General features: G+C 47.5%; 1 protein-coding gene across 2 annotated transcripts in view; it reads left to right on the forward strand.

The window, feature by feature from the left end:
- ABL1 (ABL proto-oncogene 1, non-receptor tyrosine kinase) overlaps positions 1 to 20,726 on the forward strand; it is a 108,858-nt gene that overhangs the window by 47,880 nt on the left and 40,252 nt on the right. Inside the window, exon 1 of one of the 2 annotated variants that reach the window (XM_084797544.1) lies at positions 18,397 to 18,584. The exons of the other annotated variant lie outside the window; for it this stretch is intronic. Coding sequence (XP_084653670.1) covers positions 18,506 to 18,584 — 79 coding nt within the window. The 5' untranslated portion in view covers positions 18,397 to 18,505. Of the gene's footprint in view, positions 1 to 18,396; positions 18,585 to 20,726 lie in introns of those variants that run through there. 2 annotated transcript variants of the gene reach the window in all.

Raw genomic sequence — 20,726 nt, forward strand, 5'->3', positions numbered from 1 at the left:
AAAGAACAGAAAAGGGTTAAAACACACCTCGCTCTGTGGTGTGTATGAATTCAATATAGCTGCCCTAAGTGCCCTCTTCCTGCACAGTATGTTGAGAGCGGGACTCGCCCAGCTGTGCTGTGAGATGCCTGCGCCTCTCTGAAGCGGGCAAGTGGGGCCTGTGCTCCCAAGGACTACTCACCCCGGACTCTGCGGCTCTGCGCTGGTGAGGGCAGAGAGGGCGCTGTGGCATGGGGAAGGCACGTTATAGAGAGTTACAGCTTGTTTCCATGTTGCTTTTCTCCCTTGCCTTGTGTTTCAGGACCCTCTCTGTTGTTCCCTTACACCCTGGCCATCCTCTTGTGGGTCTGCTGTGACAGATTCCCTTAGTTCCTGGGAGTGCCTGAGTAGTTTCTGCTTTACCCCTAAGGACACGTTTGCTGTCTGTGCGATCTTTCAATGCTAGGTGGCCTTAGTGGGTTTGGAGGAAAAACTCTGTCACTCAGTTTGCTTTCCCAGTAAGCCAGATGCCAACATCTCCCTGATGTCAGGATGTTTTGAGCTTCTAGAAGTTTGGCAGGGCTGGGAATACAGTGGAGTTGGTAGAGGACTTGCCTAGTGTGAGCCCTGGTTCAGTCTGCAGGACTGCCGTGAATTCATTGTGTGAGTTGTGTTGGTGTGCTCTTTGGGTTTACTTCATTTGGGGTTTCATAGTCCATACATGAGCCAACAAAAAGACCAGATTCTGTTCATGATGTAAATGTGAGTTCCATGTAAACCACATAGTGTCCTGTTGAAGTTGGTCTGTTTTCTGTGGACCTGCATAGTCGTTTTGCCCCTTTATTTACCTCAGGAACTTTCTTTTAAGTGTCTCGACGCTGTCTTGCCATGGATTGCACAGGATCGTTGTCTTCTTCTTTTTTTAATTATTTTTTTTTATTTTATGTACATTGGTATTTTGCCTGCATGTGTGTCTGTGTAAGGATACAGGACCCCCTGGAACTGGAGTTAAAGGTAGTTGTGAGTTGCTGTGTGGCTGCTGGGAAACTGGGTCCTCTGGAAGAGCAGCCAGCGCTCTTAACCACTGAGCCATCTCTCCAGACAACCCCGCCCCCTCCCCAAATCTTCTTTTCTCTAAGCATCTGTTTTGCTTTATCATTTTGTTTTGTTTTGTTGTTGTTCTTCAGTGTGTTGAGGAATCAAAGATCATGCTGGGCAAGTGCTCTCTCCCTGAGCTGCAGCCCTAGCCCAGACCTTCTTCCCTGAAGAGTGCCTTGTCTCAGGCAGTGCTTTAGAACGCTGAGTTACCTGCTTGGTTGTCTCCTGACTTCCCCCAGACTTTAAAGATGTTCCTTCTATTTGAAAGATTCATGCTTTTGAGCTCTGTATTTGTGTCTGTGTTTCTATGAGTACAAGTATGATCCTCACGGGGGCCAGAGGTGTGTGGAGTCCCTTGAGCCAGAGTTAGAGGCAATTGTGGACCAACTGACATGGGAGCTGGCAACCAAACTCAGGTCCTCTGAAAAAGCCATCCTTACTCTGAACTGCTGAACCATCTCTATAGGTCCAAGCTTAACTTCCTTGCTCATATTTCTTGATAAGTCAGTGTTCCCTTTCTTTGCTAGATCATTCTGTGATTGCTTTCAGTATTTATTCTTAAAGTGATCGTAGTGGTATGTGCTTGTAGTGTCAGCTTCCCAGAAGGCTGACATACGAGTACTGTGGCTTTGAAGCTGTCCTTAGCAACAGAGAAACTCTAGCTTTAAAAAAAAAAAAAAAAAAAGACCTTAACAAAAGGCTTTGGGTGTTTGATTTTTGTATGTGGCTTGCTTTGTTTCTTCTTGGTGTTCACTTAGTGGTTTGCATTGAGTTTCTATGTGTCATTAAGTTTAGAACATTTGGGCCCTTGTTTCTTTCGAATCCCATGTTCTTTCTTTTTCCTTGCAGCTCTAGCACTCCCCGTGTTGGCCACTTGGTAGCATCTAGAACTTACTCTGAGTTAACTTTTCTTTTCTTTTTTCTCTTGTTCATATTGGCTTTCTCTCCCCAACTCCTTTTTGGAAGTGCGCAGAGACTCACTGTGTAGACCAAGGCTGGTCTTGGACACATAATCCTTCTGCCTCCCACACTGGGATTGCAGGTATGAGCCACATGGCTGCTCCGCCGCCTCCTCCTCCTCTTCCTCCTCCTCCTCCTCCTCCTCCTCCTTCATGGCATTCCATTCCTCCCCCTCCCTCTCGCAGTCAGCTGTTATGCACATTTAGTGAATTTTTCACTTCTTGTATTTAGTTTTTTTCAGTTCTGGAATTTCCATTGAGTTCTCGGTGTTGTCCCTGTCCCCTGCTGGGATTTCTGTCTCAGTGAGAGTTTCACTCTCTTACTGGGAACATGTCTCCTCTAGTCATCAGTGGTGCAGCTGTGAGAGCTGCTCCAGACCAGGTAGGACCTCGTTTGGGTTACACTGTGGCTTGGTTTCTCGATGCCTTGTGTGGCCGGCATTTCTGATGGCATCCTGAATGTCCTGAAGTTCCATTGTGGAAATTCTGGATTCTTCCAGTCGTCTTTCAAGACAGAGTGATGGCAGCAGCTCCCAGCATTTCCCTTCCAAGGTTACATCACTCCCATCAAGACTCACAGTTCCCTGGCTTCCTGGCTCTGACTCACTGAGCCAGGGATACTGAGCTTTCCTCTGCCTTCTCACTGGGGCTGTGCTGGCAAAGCCACAGACAGAGCGGGGAAAGGCAGTAATCAGGGAACACAACGATAAGTTAAAGTATCATAAAGACAACCTTGTAAGAATATGGACCATTTTGTGAACATAAGTCTTCACGTGGCAGAAAGTCACCTTGTCACGTTGATGGTAAAGAGGATAGGAGTCCATTGTCTGAGGGTAACTCTGTCATTTACAGGCAGGAGACTCAAATGCCATATGTGTGTGTGCGCCTGTGCATGCGCATGCTGATATACCTGTGTGTTCCCTAAGAGGCCAGAAGCAGGGCATCAGGTGTCCTTCTCCATCGCCTACATTATCCCTTTGAGACAGGGCCTCACACTTGACCTGGGAGCTCGCTGAAGACAGGCAAGCACCTCCAACTCCTCATCTCTGCTCCACACAGAACTAGGGTATAGGTGTATATGGCCACACACAGCCTTTTAATGTGAGTGCTGGGATCTGAACTGGGGTTCTCACGCTATACAGCAAGTGCTGTTACCTACTGAGCCATCTCTCCAGGCCCTGATTAATAGTTCTCAATGAAAGATGTATCTGTCTTTTGCAGGGGTAAAGCTATTAATGTTGCGTCTACATTGCCAGCAAGTTAAGACACAGTTCATCATTGCCCCTTCTTATTAGTTGAACAGTTTCCTTAAGGATAAAAATAGATAAACCCAGGCAGGAGAGATGGCTCAGAGGTTAGGAACAATTGAGTTCAATTCCCAGCAAACACTTGGTGGCTCACGACCATCTATAATGTGATCTGGTGCCCTCTTCTGGCCTGCAGGGGTACATGCAGGTGAAACACTGCATGGTAAATAAATACATCTTTTAAAAAATAGATAAACCACATTTGTTACGGACATACTCATATTTCCTCATTATCATTTGTGTTAATTATCAACTAATCAAAGTTTAGTAGCTGTTGTGGTGGCACATAACTGTAATCCCAGCAAATGGGAGGTGAAGACAGGACAAGCAGGACTTCAAGGTCTTCTTCGTCTGAATGCTAAGTCCCTAGCTGTCTTGAAAAACATAATAATAGCATGGTCACGCACGCCATTAATCCCAGCACTCGGTAGGCAGAGGCAGGCAGATCCCTGTGAGTTCAAGGCCAGCCTGGTCTACAGAGGGAGTCCAGGACAGCCAAGACTAACATGGAGAGACCCTGTCTCAGAAAACAAAAAAAGAATAAAATAATGATAAAGGTTTCTAGGCACAAGAGAAAACCAAATTGTTTACCTTTCCCCCATCAACATACATAGTCACTTTAGCAAGGCTTTAGGGGATGGAATCCGTAAGGCTGTAGCGTGGCTGAGAGGGAGGCCTTTCACAGGCCCCGGGATGAGCAGTCCTCTCACTTTCTCTACTGGCAGTGTGCATGCTTGTGGCGGGAAGAGATTTGCAGTGGGCTGGAAGCTAGGAATGCTTGCTGCTCTTGCAGAGGATCTGGCTCAGTTCCTAGCACACACATCTTGGAGTAGCAACCAGCTGTTACTATAACTGCAGCTTTAGGGGATCCAGCACTCTCTTCTGGCTTTCACAGGCACCTGTACACATATGCACATAACCCGTCTGTCTGTCTGTCTGTTCGTCCATTCGTCAATCAATCTTGAAAAATGAGAGATTTATAGTAAGGCTTTGGAGTTACAGAGTTTGGTGAGGCCCTGCTCTGCAGAGTAGAGCTAGTGAGGTGGTGAGGGCTAAAGGTTGCCAGCTTTGGGACCAGGGGGAACAGTAGAAGCTGCTTTGTCTATTTATACCCTCACCTTTGCATAGTAAGTTTAGGCTGATTCATTTCTCCTAAAACCTACTGGGTCTTGGTTGGGATTGTATTGACTCTGTAATCCCAGCTAACATCTGGAGTTGTCTATTCCCAGAATGTAGTCATTTTCCCATTAATTTAGAACTTTAATTTTTCTCTGTGGTATTTTGCAGTTTGTTATGAAGGTCTTTTACATTTGTGGCCAGATTTATCTTTAAATATTTGTTTTTCATGTGCTTACATACAACCTCCCCCCCATCCATATGCACGTGCACACAGAAAATAAAATTTAAAAATATATAGTTGTCTCATATGCCGTTAAGGTTTTCTTTGGTTGGTGTCTTTATCTTTCCTTGCCCATCTTTTGGTGCATGTGTTGTATATGTGTGCATATTTTCATATCACAGAGTCTTCCAAGAGTGTCCAGGCCACACCCTCCTTCCCCGTCCCTTCCATTTCAGTGATCTCATTAGCCTCTGGTGTTACCTCCTCAGCTCTCCCCCTACAGCAGCCAGATTAATCCTCTAAGCACAGTACTGTACCTGCTCCCCCCCCACCCCCTAACCTTCTAGCACCTTCTCAGCTCCTTCAGTCTAAAGCCAGAAGCCCTGCCATGTGCTTGCCAGCCCAGACAGAGTGCTCCACTCCCTGCTGCCCCAGCATGTGCCTGCTGTCTCTCTGCTGACTCCCATCCAGCCATATTGGCCACTGCTTTTCCTTGAACCTCCCTCAGTTGTCCTCCCTGACCAGAGCACGTAGCTCTCTTTGCCAGGGCAGCACTTGGCCCAAACTTCCTCTTCCCTTTGCCTCAGTAATCTTCAGGGATGACTTTTCTGGTCACTGTCTAAAACTGCAGCCCAGGTACAACACCCTTTCTCTCTTCTGTGTTTTAGCTCTGCAACCATAATCAGCTGACCTTGCCTATCTCACTGGGTCTTTCCCCAGCCTAGTGTTAGCTCTGGGACTGGGGACTCTACTCATGCCTTTCACCCCTTGTGACCCTAGATCAGCAGTCCTCAACCTTCCCAGGGCTCTGATTCTTTACTGCAGTTCCTCATGTTGTGACCCCAACCGTGAGATTACTTCCCTTGCTACTTCATAACTGTGATGTTGCTACTGTTACAAATCGTAGTGTAAATATCTGTGCTTTCTGATGGTATTAGGGGGCCCTGTGAAGGGGTTATTTGAACCGTAGGGTCATAACCCACAGGTTAAGAACCCTTATCCTAGAGCCTAGGAGAACACCAGTTCTTGGTAGGTTCTCAAGAAAAAGTTTGCATAATGTTCAGTGTTTTATTTCCTAACGACTTGAAGGTGCTTATGGTATGTCTCTTTGTGTGCGCGCACATGAGTGCATGTGTGTCTGCCACAGCACATGTACTGTGAGCTGAGGACAGCTGTGGGAGTCGAGCCTTGCCTTTCACCATAGGGTTCCTGGAGGTCAAACCCAGGCCATCGCACTGGCTGCCAAGGGCCTTTACCCATGAGCCAGCTTCTGCCCACTCACCCCAGGGGGCATTTTAATGGCTTTTCTTTCTAATACACTTCCTTCCACGGTGATGTGTTCTCAATGTATCCCACGGGTTGGTGCCCAGGAATGCTAACAACCATCAAGACACAAGTGGCACCCTTTCCTTGGGAGAAGCAGATGGTAGAAGTCACATTGGAAAGGGGAGCCAGCAAGCAGGGTCTTGACAATCAGTTTCAGAGAAGTGAGTGAACCTGCAGGCCTGACAGTTGTTCCCTTTTGACAAATACCCACACACATCTGGGGGCTTCATGTCCCCCACTGGAAAGCTAATCCAAGGTCTAACCTGATACTGACACTTTTGATATTTAAACAGTGGTGTGTGTGTGTGTGTGTGTGTGTGTGTGTGTGTGTGTGTGTGTGTGCGCGCGCGCGCGCGCGTGTGTGTGTGCATGCGTGTGTGTAGGTAAGTTTGTAAAGTAAATCCCCAGGGATAGAGTTGATGGGTCAGAGGGCAAATGTGTTTGCAATTTTGACTGTTATGGAATATTGCCAGATTCCCCATGAGACTCTTGAGAACAGGAAATGAGAAAGGCAAACACTGTACCATGCAGGCCTGCCAGCATCCCACAAGTGATGTGGTGCCAGGGGACAAAAGATGGGCCCCTCCTCAGTTTAGGGGAACTAGTGTCTTCTGTCCTCAGAGGAACCATACAGAGCCCCCACTCCTTCCCTTCACCTGCATCTTGATGACACTGCCTTTCCTGAGGGCTTCTGGCGTATATACCCTGTAAGTGATGAGCTGTGTGTGACCTTTAGGTCAGGCTGGGTAAGGGAGCCCTGAGCAGGGACCTGGCTCCACAGAAGCAGACAGGGCCAGGGCCTTGCTGCCTGCCTGCCTTTCCTTCCTCTAAGGCAAAGGAGAGAATGGAAGAGAAGAGGCTGAACAATACTGAAAGTTGATATTATTAAAATTAGAGGGGGTGGTCACATAGCACAGTACTTTTACGGAGATCAGAGGACGGTTTTTGGGTGTGGGTTCCACCTTTCCATGAGTTCTGAGGGAGAGAACAGGTCCAGACTTCCCCCAGTGAGCATCTTACCAGGACTGAAAATTCCTAATTGCCTGATTCTAAAATTCCTTTGTTTATTATAAGCTTATGATGATTCATGAAATAACTAATTGTTAGTTGATCCCAAAAGCTAATTGCTTACGGCTGCTTCTCAGCATTTTAGCAACATGGTATTTATTATCTAGAACTTTTCCTGCAGTAGACCTAAATCATATAAGTATTTTGACCCCATCTAATTCTGTGTGACACTTGGTTTCCACAAGGATTCAACAGTTGGGACCCTGCTATATGTGAGCATTGCCCTCTGTCTTTGAAGGCTCAGCGTAGGAAGTGGTTGGTGTGTATGTGCGTGCATGCCACTGAGAGCATCCCATGCTTCCTGAATAGGAGGCACAGTCTCCGAGTCTTGGTCCCTGCTGTACCAGGCACTGGCTTCCCCTGTGTCTCCTGTGATCAGCCTGAGTTGCTGTCTGTTGCTCCACTATCTCCATGGCCTCATCTGTATGTACTGCATGCCCTTCCCCCACAGCCTTGCAGAAACCCCAGTTGTGTGTGTGCTGACTGTGGGAAGGTGTCAGGAGGGTGGGAATGGGATAGTTCCTGGCCTCATTTGAAGGGTTTCTAAATGAGCCAAGTGCCAACAACAGCACACTGAGCTTGGCTTTCTGTCTTCACAGCAGAGAGTCAGACCTCCACGCAGTCTAACTCCCATGATTTATTGGCAGTTTTACTGAGGTAATCTATGTGCATAAAGTTTGTCATTTTAGTGGATATTAGTAATTTCTAATAAATGTATAGTGTGCACACAACTCCATTTTCAAGCATCTCCACCTTCCCAAAGACCCTTCTGCCCACCTGCAGTCTGCCCTGCGCCCACAGCCCCAGCCAAAGGCACCAGATGTGATTTCTTTCTTTCTATGGCTATGCCTCTCCTATACAGTGTGCATAATGGAGTCCCATGCAATTTGCATTCTTTTGTCATTAGCTTTTCTCTTCTAACACACACGCATGCACAGGTGTCTGTGGTGTGTGTGTGTGCTCATTTTACATGTAATTGAGTGTGCATATGCATGCAGAGGCCAGGAGTAAGCACTGGGTGTTTTCCCCTATCACTGGCTGCTTTATTTTTTGGCACAGGTCTCTCCCTGAACCTGGAGCTCACCTGACTATCTGGACGGCCAGTTAGCCCTCAAGGTCCTGCTGTCCCCACCTCCCCAGGGCACGCTGCCACACCTGGTCTTGGAGGAGGGATGGAACTAAGCTCTCCTGATGTGCAGCAAGCACTGTCCTGACTCAGTGATCTCCCGCTCATGCTGTGTTGAGGTTTATCTATGGAATGCCATATACATCAGCACCTCATTTCTTCTCATTGTTGAATTTTATTCCGTTATTGAGATGCACTTTTTGATCATCTCTTGCCACTTGACAGACACTTGGGGTCTTTATGAATAAGGCTATTATGAACATTCACATAGTTTTTGTGTGGATATACTCTTAGTTCTCTTCAGTTGGTGCTGAGGAGTAGAATTGCTGAGTCTCATAATGTTTTATTTCATCTTTTGGTTGTTTTGGTTGTTTGAGACATCATCTCTTTATGTAGCTAAGCTAGAACTTATAGACCAGGCTGGCCTCCACCGTACAAAGATCTGCCGGCCTTTACTCCTGAGTGCGTGAGTAAAGACGTGCACCGCCACACCTGGCATTATCTCAGGTTTTGCTTTTGTTTTTTGTTTTTGTTATTGTTTTTGTGAGGCAGAGTTTCTTTGTGTATCCTTGGCTGTCCCGGACTCACTTTGTAGACTACGCTGGCCTGGAACTCACAGAGATCCACCTGCCTCTGCCTTCCAAATGATGGGATTAAAGCATGTGCCACCAAGCCCGCCTTTAGCTCAGTTTTTTAAAGAAGCTGCAAACTCCTTTCCAAAGAGACTGTGCAATTCCATTTTCCTACATCTTTGTTAGCACTTGGTTAGTTCTTATAGCCCTTGGAGTGGGTTTGGGGTGGGAGCTCACTGCTTTTCTGTCTCTTGCCTTTCTTTCTTTCTTTCTTTCTTTCTTTCTTTTTTTTTTTGAGACAGAGTTTCATCTCAAATAGACTAGACAGTCTCTCTGTCTCTGTCTCTCTGTCTCTCTCTCCCCCCTCTCTGTGTCTCTCTGTCTCCCCCACGACTCTCTGTCTGTCTGTTTCTCTCTGTCTCTCTCTCCCCCTCGCTCTCTGTCTCTTTGTCTCTCTGCCTCTCTCTCTCTCTGTCTCTCTCTGTCTCTCTCTGTCTCTCTCTCTCTCTCTCTCTCTCTCTCTCTCTCTCAATCTCTCTCTCTCTCTCTCTCTCCAGTATCTCATGACTGGTCTGGAACTCACTATGTAGACCAGGTTGGCCTTGAACCTGCCTCTTTCTGTCCAGTGACAGATTAAAGGTGTGTGCCATCATGGCTGGCCTGAGCATCTTTTTGGGTGCTTACCAGTCATTTGTTTTGATTCTTGGTGGCATGTCAATGGATCTTTTGTCCATTTTAAACCAGTTTGAACAGTTTCTGACTGGACAGTTAGGGTTCTCTGCATTTTGGATGTAATTCTGCATAAGATCCATGGTGGGATCCATGGCTTTGGTTTTCCTCACACTGATACCATTTCTCCCATATGTTCTATGGAGAGATTTATCGTAAATCTTGGCTCATGAGAACAGAGGCTCCGGAGTCCCACAATTCACATTGTTTGCAATCTGGAGACCCAAGAAAGCTGGTGGTGGTTCTAGAGGCCTGAAAGCCCAGGGCAGGGTGAAATACGGAGGCCTGGAGCTGGGAGCATGGAGGGCTGAACATCCTGTTTGTTATATTCAAGACGCCAGACCCGGGGAGGATAAAGGTCACCTTCTTCTTTCTGCCCTTGAGAGGCCCTCTGCAGATAGGATGAGGGCAGTCCTTTAACTCAAAGGTTAATCCTTCCTAAAATTGTTCTCAGGAACACACCCAGGAATAATGCGTAATCAAAACCCACTCCTGTCACACTTAGGGAGTGTGGGAATCTCTTGGAGATCCTGGATCCTGTGTTGTGGATCTTCTGTGCCAGCTGGTAGGAAAGCTGACCAGGTGGGACTTTGTGGGGCAAGGCCAGCTTTATGTTTTCCTTTCAAGGGGTATAGGAGCCCAGGTCAGGCCCTTTCCTGGTCCTAAGCACAATGCTCCTTGAATAGTCTCTTCAGAGCCAACTACAGCCTTCCCTTCCCTATTCATAGTGTAGTTCTGACTGGATGTATCCAATCTGCGACTTTAAGGAGAAAGAGCAGAGCGTCTCACTCAGAACTGTCCTTGCTTTTTCTGAGTGGAGGGAAGACTTGGGCCCCATCCATCCTTGTGTCTAAAACATTGCTGACAAAATCGTCAGCAATCATTTTTAAGACACGAACATGAGACACATTCCTCAGGTCCCAAGCTTTTGGTTGCTTGGGTACAGCACTAGGCTGCCAGACCAAGGGAGCGTACTGTGGGCTGATAACTTGGATAAACATGGCGGTTCTACCTCCTCCTCCCTGCTGGGTTTATGCTGTGGAGAGGGTTGGACAGCTTGTTTTCTTTCCCTTGGAGCCCTCTCTCTGTACTCCTCTCCAGCTGCCTTCTTCCCCACCCCCAAAAGTAATGTGATCTCCTAGGCTGGGCTCGGTTGCTTTGCAGATTCCTTTAGTCTTAGGGAAAAGAGAGGAAAGGCATTAACTGTTGGCTTCCCGGTTCTAAGTTAACCTTAGTCCGCCAGTGCAGTGCTGGGCTTGAACAAGAGGATGATGGGTAACGCTGCCTACTTGGCTCCTGAGTGCTCCATGAGTCGCCGTCTTATTTCTCAGGGGTAGCTCTGGGCTCTAAGGCTTCTGTAGTTTCTTTTCAGTTCAGTTTTGGGGTTTTGTTGTTGGTTTTTTGTTTTAAGAAAAAGGTACCAGCCAGTGCTGACCTAGAATTCATGCTCTTCCTGCCTCAGTCTTCTGAGTGTTAGGATTTAAAGGGTTGTGCTGCCATATTGGCTATAGAGTCAGACATCTTTATTCAGTATGCAGGTCAGAAGAAAGCAAACAAGATACAGTAATTACAAACAAAATTCTTTAACCCTTTCTCACTACAGAATGAACAGAGACATTGGTGCAAGCATGAAAAATAACTTTAAGTTGAATTCCAGAGTGCTCTATGCTATTTGTGTTTTATGGCCTTCCCACTTACATGTAAACTTCAAGGTGCAGATGGGAGTGGGTTTAAGAACTTGGAGCCTGGGTGCTCCTTTGTCAGCAAAGCTCAGACCTGAGACCTGTTCACTGCAACAGGTGTTAAGTACTTTTTCAGCTCAGCTTTTAGGTGGATGCTGGAGGCCCACACTCAGGTCTGTGTGCGTGCATGACACGCACTTTTTGGCTGACCCATCTCCTTACCCCATCATATGCTTTTTAATTTAGTTGATGTCATCTAATTAGGAAAATGTAACGGGGATTTAGGGGTTCAGATTTGGGTTCCATCCCTGGTTCTGCTACCGACAGGCTGTGTGACTTGATGCAACTTGTTTAACCTTAGCAACAGCTGTGATGCCTGTGAGATGCACAAAACCATCTGTGAGAAGTGTTTCCCCATCCCTCTTCAGCCACACTGCCAGGACAGCAGCTAGATTTTCTTGGCTGGGCGCAGTGGCGTGCACATGTAATCCCAGCACTCAGGTAAGCAGAGGCAGGCAGACTGCTGTGAAAACAAGATTTTATTGGCCAGGCATGGTGGTGCACGCCTACATCCCAACATTCTGGGAGGCAGAGGCAGGCGGAGCTCTGTGAGTTTGAGGCCAACCTGGTCTACAAAGCGAGTCCAGGACAGCCAAGGCTACACAGAGAAAAACAAACAAACAACAACAAAAAGATTTTGTTGGTTTTGAGACCTTCTTACTGTGGAGCCTCGCTTGACCTCAAACTGATGGCAGTCTTGACCCCAGATGCCTGACTCCTCAGATTGTAAGCACTAAGCAGGAACCCCACACACAAGAGGTTTGTTTGTTTGTTTGTTTGTTTGTTTTTAACTGAAGATGTGTAAGGACAGAAGAAACCCACAGGGAGACAGGAATGAATAACAAAAGTGACATATTTTTGGGGGGACATGGGAGGCAGCACACTTATAAGGATGCCTGTAGGACTCTATAGCCTAACTTCTCAGAGCCCTTGGTAAGATGTGAGCCAGTGCACTGGTGGGAAACTGAGGAAGGCTCAGAAATCAGAGGCATGGACCATAACAGGGCGGGCTGCAAGAGGGATATTCAGATTTCTCACAGGGCTGCCAGCCCTGCACATCCAGGTAACAGCTACTCCACTTCAATTACGTGAGACAGCATGTTCCCCATAATGCTTAGGAGCCTGAATTGCAGCCTGGGTTCAGGTCAGCCTGTGGTTAGTAATAGTGGAAATGGTCAAGAATGGGATTTGTTGTTGAAAATCCATCCAGTGTGAGATCCCCAGCCTCCTCCAGGACCTGCTAGGGGACAGATTGAAACACTCTTCTGGGGATATCCCCAGAAAAGTGTCCCCCAAATACCAGCGCTGGGGGCTGCTCCACTCCTTCCCTCAAATTCTTTATGTATTGTACCTCTTTAGGACACAGGACTTGAGTCTAAGTCCTTGTAATTAATGAGTGAGCAGCTTAAAAGTTAGAGTAGGGCTGCATTTCTGAATAGCTATCTTGTAGACTTAGAAAGCAATGGAGAAACGTTTTCAAAATTCAGGGAAATTATGCCCCTCTTCTTTTTTGTCTGCTTCCTAAGTGCTGGGATTAAGGTGTATAACTGTTACCACCGCCCTGTGGGAAAGTTCATTTAGCCTAGGATTCTATACCCAGCTAGACTGTGACAGTAGTATATAGGGCTGCTTTAAACTTTCGTTTCCCCCAAGAAGCCATTGAGGTAATGAATGCTAGCAAAATGAGAAAGTAAGCTCATGAATGGAGTTGAGAAGTGTTTTAATATTTGAGAAAGTACCAGTAAGTTTTCGATAGGCTTTTGAAGTATTTGGGAATAAGGCATTAACTAGGACATAGATGATTAAATTAAAAAAAAAAAGAAAGAAACATGACTAAACTAATATGTTGAATGACTATTAATATTTAATATTTATTTATAATTTTAGTATAAATCAACAGTTACTCCTTAACCAGCTTTACACCTAAATAACCACACAGAGAGACTAGGATATATTTAATTAGCCTATAGCACAATGCTACGCAATTGTTACTCCATCCTAACCTCCAAGCTAGTATAGTTTGCTCCTATTCAGATTTCCCGTATTATATCCTAGGTCCAGCTTATTCCTCCTGGTGTTTCCATGCCCTCTCCACATGGATCCTTCCTTTCCTTCCTGTTCTTTCTCCTCCCCTCACTGGACCAGAATGTCCCACCCTATTCTCTGTCTTGCTCAGCATTGGCTAGTTGGCTTTTATTGGCAATACAGAGAACAAGTGGTGACCTGCTTACACAAACTTGAAACAGGAAATACTTAGAATAAACATCACAATTCAATGTCCAGATGAAACCAGATAGTGGGGTAGAGAAACCAGCATTTGAATGGACAAGGGTGAACTGTACACAGTCCACAGGAACATTATGCCAACACTGATACCCCAAGAGGAGTATAATGAAGCACTCATCTCTGGGGCAGTGAGCACTATTAACACTGTGAACCTTGCCTCTCCATCTAATCAGAAATCATGATGTCATAGTTGGGAGTTTAGGCTGAAGTGGTGCTGGGAGTGGTGCTGCTCTAATGAGTTAGTAGGTGATCTGTAGACTCAGTGAGCTCAGAGCACTTGAGATCAGACACCCAAAGGAGGCACCAGAGGGGGCTGTGAACACACCAGAGGGGGCTGCAGGACCAGTGTTAGTCTCCCTTCTCTGTTTCGCTTTTCTTTTCTCCTTCCCTCTTCCCTCCCCCTCTCCTCTTCCCTCTTTTCTCAATAGGTTTTCAGTGTATAGCCCTGGCTAGCCTGAAATTCCCTGTGACCAGGCTGTCCTTGGATTCACAGAGATCCATCTGCCTCACACCCTGGAGTGCTGGGATCAAAGGTGAGCTTTCCCTAGGTTTAGTTTTTCTTAACACTATGAAAAGAGCCTTCACACTGCTTGGTTTTTAACCAAGTGTGAAATTACTTTGATTAAAAGTTGAAAAAATAATTAACATGGGTGCACTAATATTCCAGTTTTATCAAACTGGAAGATTTGTTTGACCAAATATGTTTATATCCTTTAATTATAAAATACGGTAAAGTCAGCTGGGCACTGTGGCATATGCATGTAATTCCAGCACTCAGAGAGTCAGAGGCAGGTGGATCTCTATGAGTTTGAGGCCAGCCTGGCCTACAGGCAAGTCCAGGACAGCCAAGGCTATATAGAGAAGCCTTGTCTTGAAAACAAAACAAAACAAAACAAAACAAAACAAAATCTCCTTAGCCTAGGCTGGTCTCTTGATTCCCTTGCTTCTACCTCCCAAATTATGAGATTTTCTAGAAAGAGAATTTGCTCTGGGTCCTCACTGAGAATTACTGCCTAGCTAGCCTAAGGGGATGGACCAGACAGGGAGCAACATCCTGTTGTACAGAGCAGTGCGGATGCAGTGTTGAGTCTAGAAGAGACTGGGTCCCAACTCCCAAATGTTGGGTGTAGATGAAAGGTGGGTTCTGTGACATTTGAACTCACATTGCCGCACCTGGCCCACACCCAGTGACCCTGCCTGTACTCTCCTTTCAGAGTTCGCTCCGCTGTGCCTGCTCTAGTCGCTCTTGACTCAGTGTTCATGACTTAGACCTGCTGCTCTTGCAAGAGCGCTGTGCCTAGCTGGTACAGAGTCCTCTGGGAAGTGACGGAGTAGTTCATTGTGCACTTCTGTGTCAGGGCTCCTCTACATTATTTCCAGTGTTCAGCCCACTTTTAGGACCACTACCTAGACTGCAGAGATGAGGAAATTGGGGCTCTAGATGAGGCTGTCCTCTCAACCTACAAGCACCTTTGGAGGCCTCAGAGGGAGAAGGGCACAAGCAGGAGATTCCTAGGGGGTCCCCACACCCCAGCCGGAATCTCCCTTCCAGGTTGCAGCTGAAGGCGGGAGAGCCCCTTCTTGGACTAGCAGCCCACCAGCTTCAAGCAGTCAGTTGCCGCGCTTTCCCTGCCTGGAGTCAGTGGAGTCACTGGGCCTTAGTAACCTGTGACTGTGACCAACCAACAATTCCAGCTGACTAAAGGTTGTGAGCCTTACAGGAGTACAGGTGTCCTTGGAGCTCGGTGAAGTTCCTCAGCTGTTGTGATCAGTTCCACACAGGGCAGGTACACCAAGCTAGAGAAACTGGCCAGTGAGAGGCTGTGAGCTATGTTGGCCTGTGTGTGTGAAACACACTCTCTCGTCCCCCTGCATGACCAACTGCTGAAAAGCATGCATGGCTCAGTCGTGGAGGGCCCACCCAGACCTCCTGTCAGACTCACCTACCTCCCTCTACCCACACTCCCAGCCCAGCCCACCACCCAAAGAGCTCCCCTTCCCAATTCCTGCTTCCTCTTGACCCATTGCTTTGTTGGGTACCTGCCCAATTTTTAAAAGAGATTGAACCTCAAATTTAAAATAAATCCAATCTAAAATCTTCAGAGTCCTTTTTGTCAACTTACCCTACTATGGCTTATTTCTTAAATCTGGAACTTGTTTTCAGATGAGTAAATTCTAGATCAGTGAAATTCTTCCATCTCGGTCTGTCTACCACATACTCTGATGCAGTAGGCTGCAACTCAGTCAGAGGTCTATTCAGCTTGCATGCCAAGTTCATGCATGGACTACACTTTTAGTACTGATCGGGTAATGTCTCAGTACTTTTACTTTGTTACATTTATTTCTTTATTGCATGAGAGGGAGAGTATGAAACTGTCCAGAATTCCCAAGCTGCTTTGGGACCTTTCATATATATACTGGTTGTGTGGTACAAGTCTAGATTCCCCAGATCACAGCAGCACAACACGTAAGCCTGGGTCCTTTCCACTTCCGTTACCTTTCTTTTTCTTTTTGCTCTGAGACAGGGTCTCATTATAGAGCCCTGGCTGGCCTAGACTTTTGCCTATACCTTAGGCTGGCTTTGAACTTTCGGTAATAGTTTCACCTCTGCCTCCCAAGTGCTGGAATTACAATCATGCGCCTCATGCCTGGCCCGGTTTACTTTTCAAACTTTCCTGCTCTAGGCTGTCTGGAGGCGCGGCCCTGAGTCCTTACTCCCATGAGAAGACTGCGGCTCTTCGCTTGTACACAGTGCTCTTCCCATCTTGCTGGCGCCCAGAAGCTGTGTCCAGAAAGAGCAGTTCGGTCTGTCGTGTTGCTGTGCAACTTGGCAGTGGTGATTACGATCACTGCCACTCAAGAATGTGTTGCCTGGCCTGTTGATGAATAGTTTTATATCTAAATTATAAAGAATTTGGACAATTTATAAGCATTACTCACTTTGAGAGGATTTTCGAGGATAAGGTCATTGTAGCCATAAGAGCAGAACATTAGAAGTAGTCATTAGCCTTTAAAACAAGCTTGCATCCCAGTGTGAAGTCCAACACGTGAACAAATGGCTTGTATTAAAGAGTATTCAAGAATATGGTTAGAATTTCAAAATGCCTTTTAATGTGTAGTTCTTGGCATTAAGCTGCCAATCTGAATATAACCTTATGGTCTGATACGCATTATGACAGACTTCATTATAATCTGGCCCCAGACCCTTGAACTTTCCAAATGGTAGCAGAACAGGCAGGTACTGATTGTTTGTTATGTGTTTGTACTGTGGCACACCTCTCTGGTGTTACTTTTGGCATCATGTAGAGGTTGGAGGGTTCAGGATAACGCTAGTCAGCATGTGGGCCCTCACAGAAAGATGGTCTCCAGAGTCAGGAAAGCATCGAGTTGGTGCACTTGCTTCTCCAGTCACTCTGGTCCTTTGTCTCCAGAAGATGGAGGTTCTGTGGTCTCCCTGGGTATTTGTGAGGTGTGGTCTGGTACCTGCCTAGTGGCGAAGCAAGTCTGCTTGGCTTTAGTACAGACACAGATCAGTATGGATTAGCCATGGGCAGGACATTTCCAAAAAGTGTGTGACATCCTAGGTGAGAGGCATGGCACTGCTGATGACATGCTATTTGAGGCAGACCCAAGTGGAGACCTCGCTCCCTGGCTGTGCTTGTTCTGGACACTAGCTCTCGACACTGCAGGCTGGCCTAGCAACGAGCTGGGGGCCGCCCCACCCACCTGTTGGTTAGAGCCAGGGTTTCTCTGTGCAACCCTGGCTGTCCCGGAACTAGCTCTGTAGACCAGGCTGGCCTCAAGCTCAGAGACCCGCCTTTCTGTGCTGGGATTAAAGCTGTGCGCCACCATCGCCCAGGTTTTCTTTCTTCCTTTTGGAACTAGAGACCCGTAACCAAGACTGTCTGAAGCAGGTCTCCACAACTTCTGTCATGTGATCACACATGCAGCTCTCCAGTGCTGTCAGCTTGGAAGCTAGGTTCTTAGCCCACCGGTCAGGAGGCTCCACTTTGGGACCACGCAGACCCTGGCTGAGTACATGTCTTCCAGTTCCCACTATGTGGCCTTCTGGAGTGCCTGATTTCACGTGAGGAATCAGGGTCGTGATCTAACTTTGCTCACAGGATTATGGCCCACACCCCTGTGGTTGGCAAGGCAGGGAGGGTGCTTCTCATAGAGGGGAGCAGATCACCTCTTCATGGGCAAGGATGAGGACTAGATTTTAGTCACATGACACTATGTCATAAGTTTATGTTCTTTTTGTCATTAGAACTTGGGTTAGTTTTTATTAAAATTTTTGGCTGTAGTTGGGGTGCTTGTTTCCCACCAACCTAGATTATGAACTGTTCCAGTAGCCCACTGCTGTTGACTGTTGCTTAGTTCAAATCTTGTTGGTAACCTGCTCTGGCCAGTGTTTAGGAAAAGATACTAAGTCAACGCCAGGGTGAAATGGATTCAAACTCTGGTTGCTTGCGGCACCAAAAGAAGAGGGAAAGTTCTCCTGAAAATGAGGTCAAGAAGGGCCGCCATTCCAGCCCACAGTGAACACTCACTGTGGAGAACTCACATCTCCAGGTCTAAATGGATGGCCCCTTATTCCGTGTTCCTGTGGGTTCCAGTCCTGACTGGTCACATTCCTCAGACACTCACTTTAGACTTAATCACAAACGAGGCCAGCCTTGGTAACTCGGGAGGAATTTGCATTTCCACCGACCTTCCCGGACACGCGGCAGGGCCCAGGCCAGCGCCAGCGGTGCAGTTGGGGAAGGCTTGGGGCCGCTTCCCTCGGCCAGGAAGGAGTTAAGGGGCGGGCGAGGCGGGCCGCTGGGCCCTTTGTTACCGGCCTGGGCGGGAGGCGGGAGGCGGGAGGCGGGCCTGCGCGCAGGCCGGGCTGGGAGCGGGGCGAGCGCGGCCTGGCAGGGCTGGGGGCCCGGGGCGGCGGGGCGGCGAGGCCTTCGCCGTGGCCACGGGACCATGTTGGAGATCTGCTTGAAGCTTGTGGGCTGCAAATCCAAGAAGGGGCTCTCCTCGTCCTCCAGCTGCTACCTGGAAGGTAAGCCCTGGTCGGGACGCGGGACCCTCCAGGACTGTCCGGCCCGCGCTCTGCGAGCTCTAGATCCCCAGCCTTCTCCCTCTCAGGCCTCGGCGGCGGCGGGTGCTTGCGGATCCTGCGGACTTCTGAGGGAGAGCCGCGGCGCTGGCCAGGCCCCAGCGCATGGTGTGGCTCCTGCCCAGAAAGTTTGAAAAGGCCAGCGTTACAGGCCTTAAAGATCCTCGTGAGCCCACGTTGTGGCATTTCTACTGCCAGCTGGGAATTGTGTGTCACAAAGGTGGACCTCCACCAAGTGCCGCGTACAAAGGGATCCCGCTCTACCATTTATGGGTACAGAATTTCGTGTGAACTTTCCACCCCCAACCCCCACCTTTCCGCAGACCACGAAGAGGTCTTGGGAGTTTTCTCTTTTCAGAAGGGATAGAGAATGGCCTTGCTTGGTGTTTCGAGGAGTTTTGAGAGTGTCCAGTTTGGCGCTTGGTGGGGGAGCCCTTCATGTTTTCTTCTTTGCATAAACTTAGAGATAGGAGCCTGTTGCTTTTGCCTTACTCGCACCCCTCTAAGTCCATGCCCCCTTCCTGTGCTCTTTAGTGTTGGCTTCTAAAAGGATGACAAGGGAAGAGGGTGAGTGGAGAGTGCTGGCGCCTGGGCTGTGGCCAAGCCTGTTAGGGTATGGTTGACCTTCAAGGGGACTGTTGCCGCCTTCGGAAGGACAGAAGCACTCAGAGGTGTGGTGATGCCCCTGTTTCATGTAAGAGTTAAAATGGGAGTAAAAGTATAGTCTACTTTAGAACAACCTGGATTTCTACTCTTTTTCTAGTGTTTTTCTTTCTAGAAATGAGGAAGAAATAAAGAGAAGGCTCTTCAGTTCTTTAAGCTGTTTTTCCTCCCCCTTTTAACAAGGCCTGCAGAGCCCACATAAGCCACCTCAAACTTAACTGTCCTTTTGCCACAAGTTGTACCTAGGACTCCATCCCCTCCCGGGACACAGGGACTGGATCCCTAGAGGAGCCTAGTGTGGATGGCATGAGCTCAGGCTCTAACATTTGGAGGAAGGAGATGCTTTATTTGTCCAAAATTGGTATCTGAGCAGCCAGAGTCATGTTCAGTTAATAAGCTGCTTAGTTTTCCCAAGTTGCTCCATACTCCACAAGTTGCGCACATGTCTCCTCCCATCTGTATCCAGTTAGTGAGGCGCTATCTCCATTTTGAGGCTGAGATGAATGGACTTTTGTAACTGCAAAGTTAGGTCACATCACAGCTCTGCCCGGGTATCAGCTTGTGTCTGGGGGGAAAGTGGGATTGCTGCATATCTTGTTGGTTTAATTATTGTTTTAGGATGAAAAAAATCCAGTCTTATTCCAACATGCCTTAAAGTGAATCTAACATTGTCCAGTCCCAAAAAAGTGTCCTCCCTTTTTTGTTTGGTTTGGTTTGGTTTGGTTTTGGTTTTTGAGACAGGATTTGTCTCTGTAGCCTTGGCTGTCCTGGGCTCACTCTGTAGACCAGGCTGGCCTTGAACTCACAGATATCCACCTGCCTCTGCCTCCTGAGTGTTGGGATTAAAGACATGTGCCACCCTCCAACCCTCCTGGCCCGCCCTTTGTTTTTGTAAGGCCCTTTTCAGGACAGACTCTCCAGAAGCTCTTTCTGCTCACTGAATTTGAAAAGGGAAACGGAATTCTTGTTCTGTAGCTGAGAGAACCAAACCAGCCTCAGTGTAATTATGTCTTAAAGACGGAAGTGCTGTCTGTCTCTGGGGAAGAAAGCAGTTACCAGCATCTGGAGAAGTAATCTGCGCTTTTCATTTCTTGCTAACATCCTAAGTCAATCAATCAGTTCATCGACACCCACTCAGAGGCCTAGGCTCCCAGGCTGGGGAGGGAATTGAATATAGTGAGTTTTCCATCCTTACCAAGTGCAAGCTCCCTGCTCCTTGGGGCTAGCTATCAGAGGGGGCCTGGTCAACACAGGGTGACAGCAGCTGCTAGCTGGTTATGCTGGGCCAAGCACTGTCCATATGCCACATGAGCTAATTCTTGACTGTTTCATCTTGTAGACAAGAAAGTGAGGCATCAGAAGGTTAGGTGATGTCTCTGAGGTGACAGAATTAGCAAGTGATGTTACTAAGACTTGCCGTCT

Source organism: Acomys minous, assembly GCF_964271855.1.
Source record: "Acomys minous genome assembly, chromosome: 10".
Taxonomy (NCBI): domain Eukaryota; kingdom Metazoa; phylum Chordata; class Mammalia; order Rodentia; family Muridae; genus Acomys; species Acomys minous.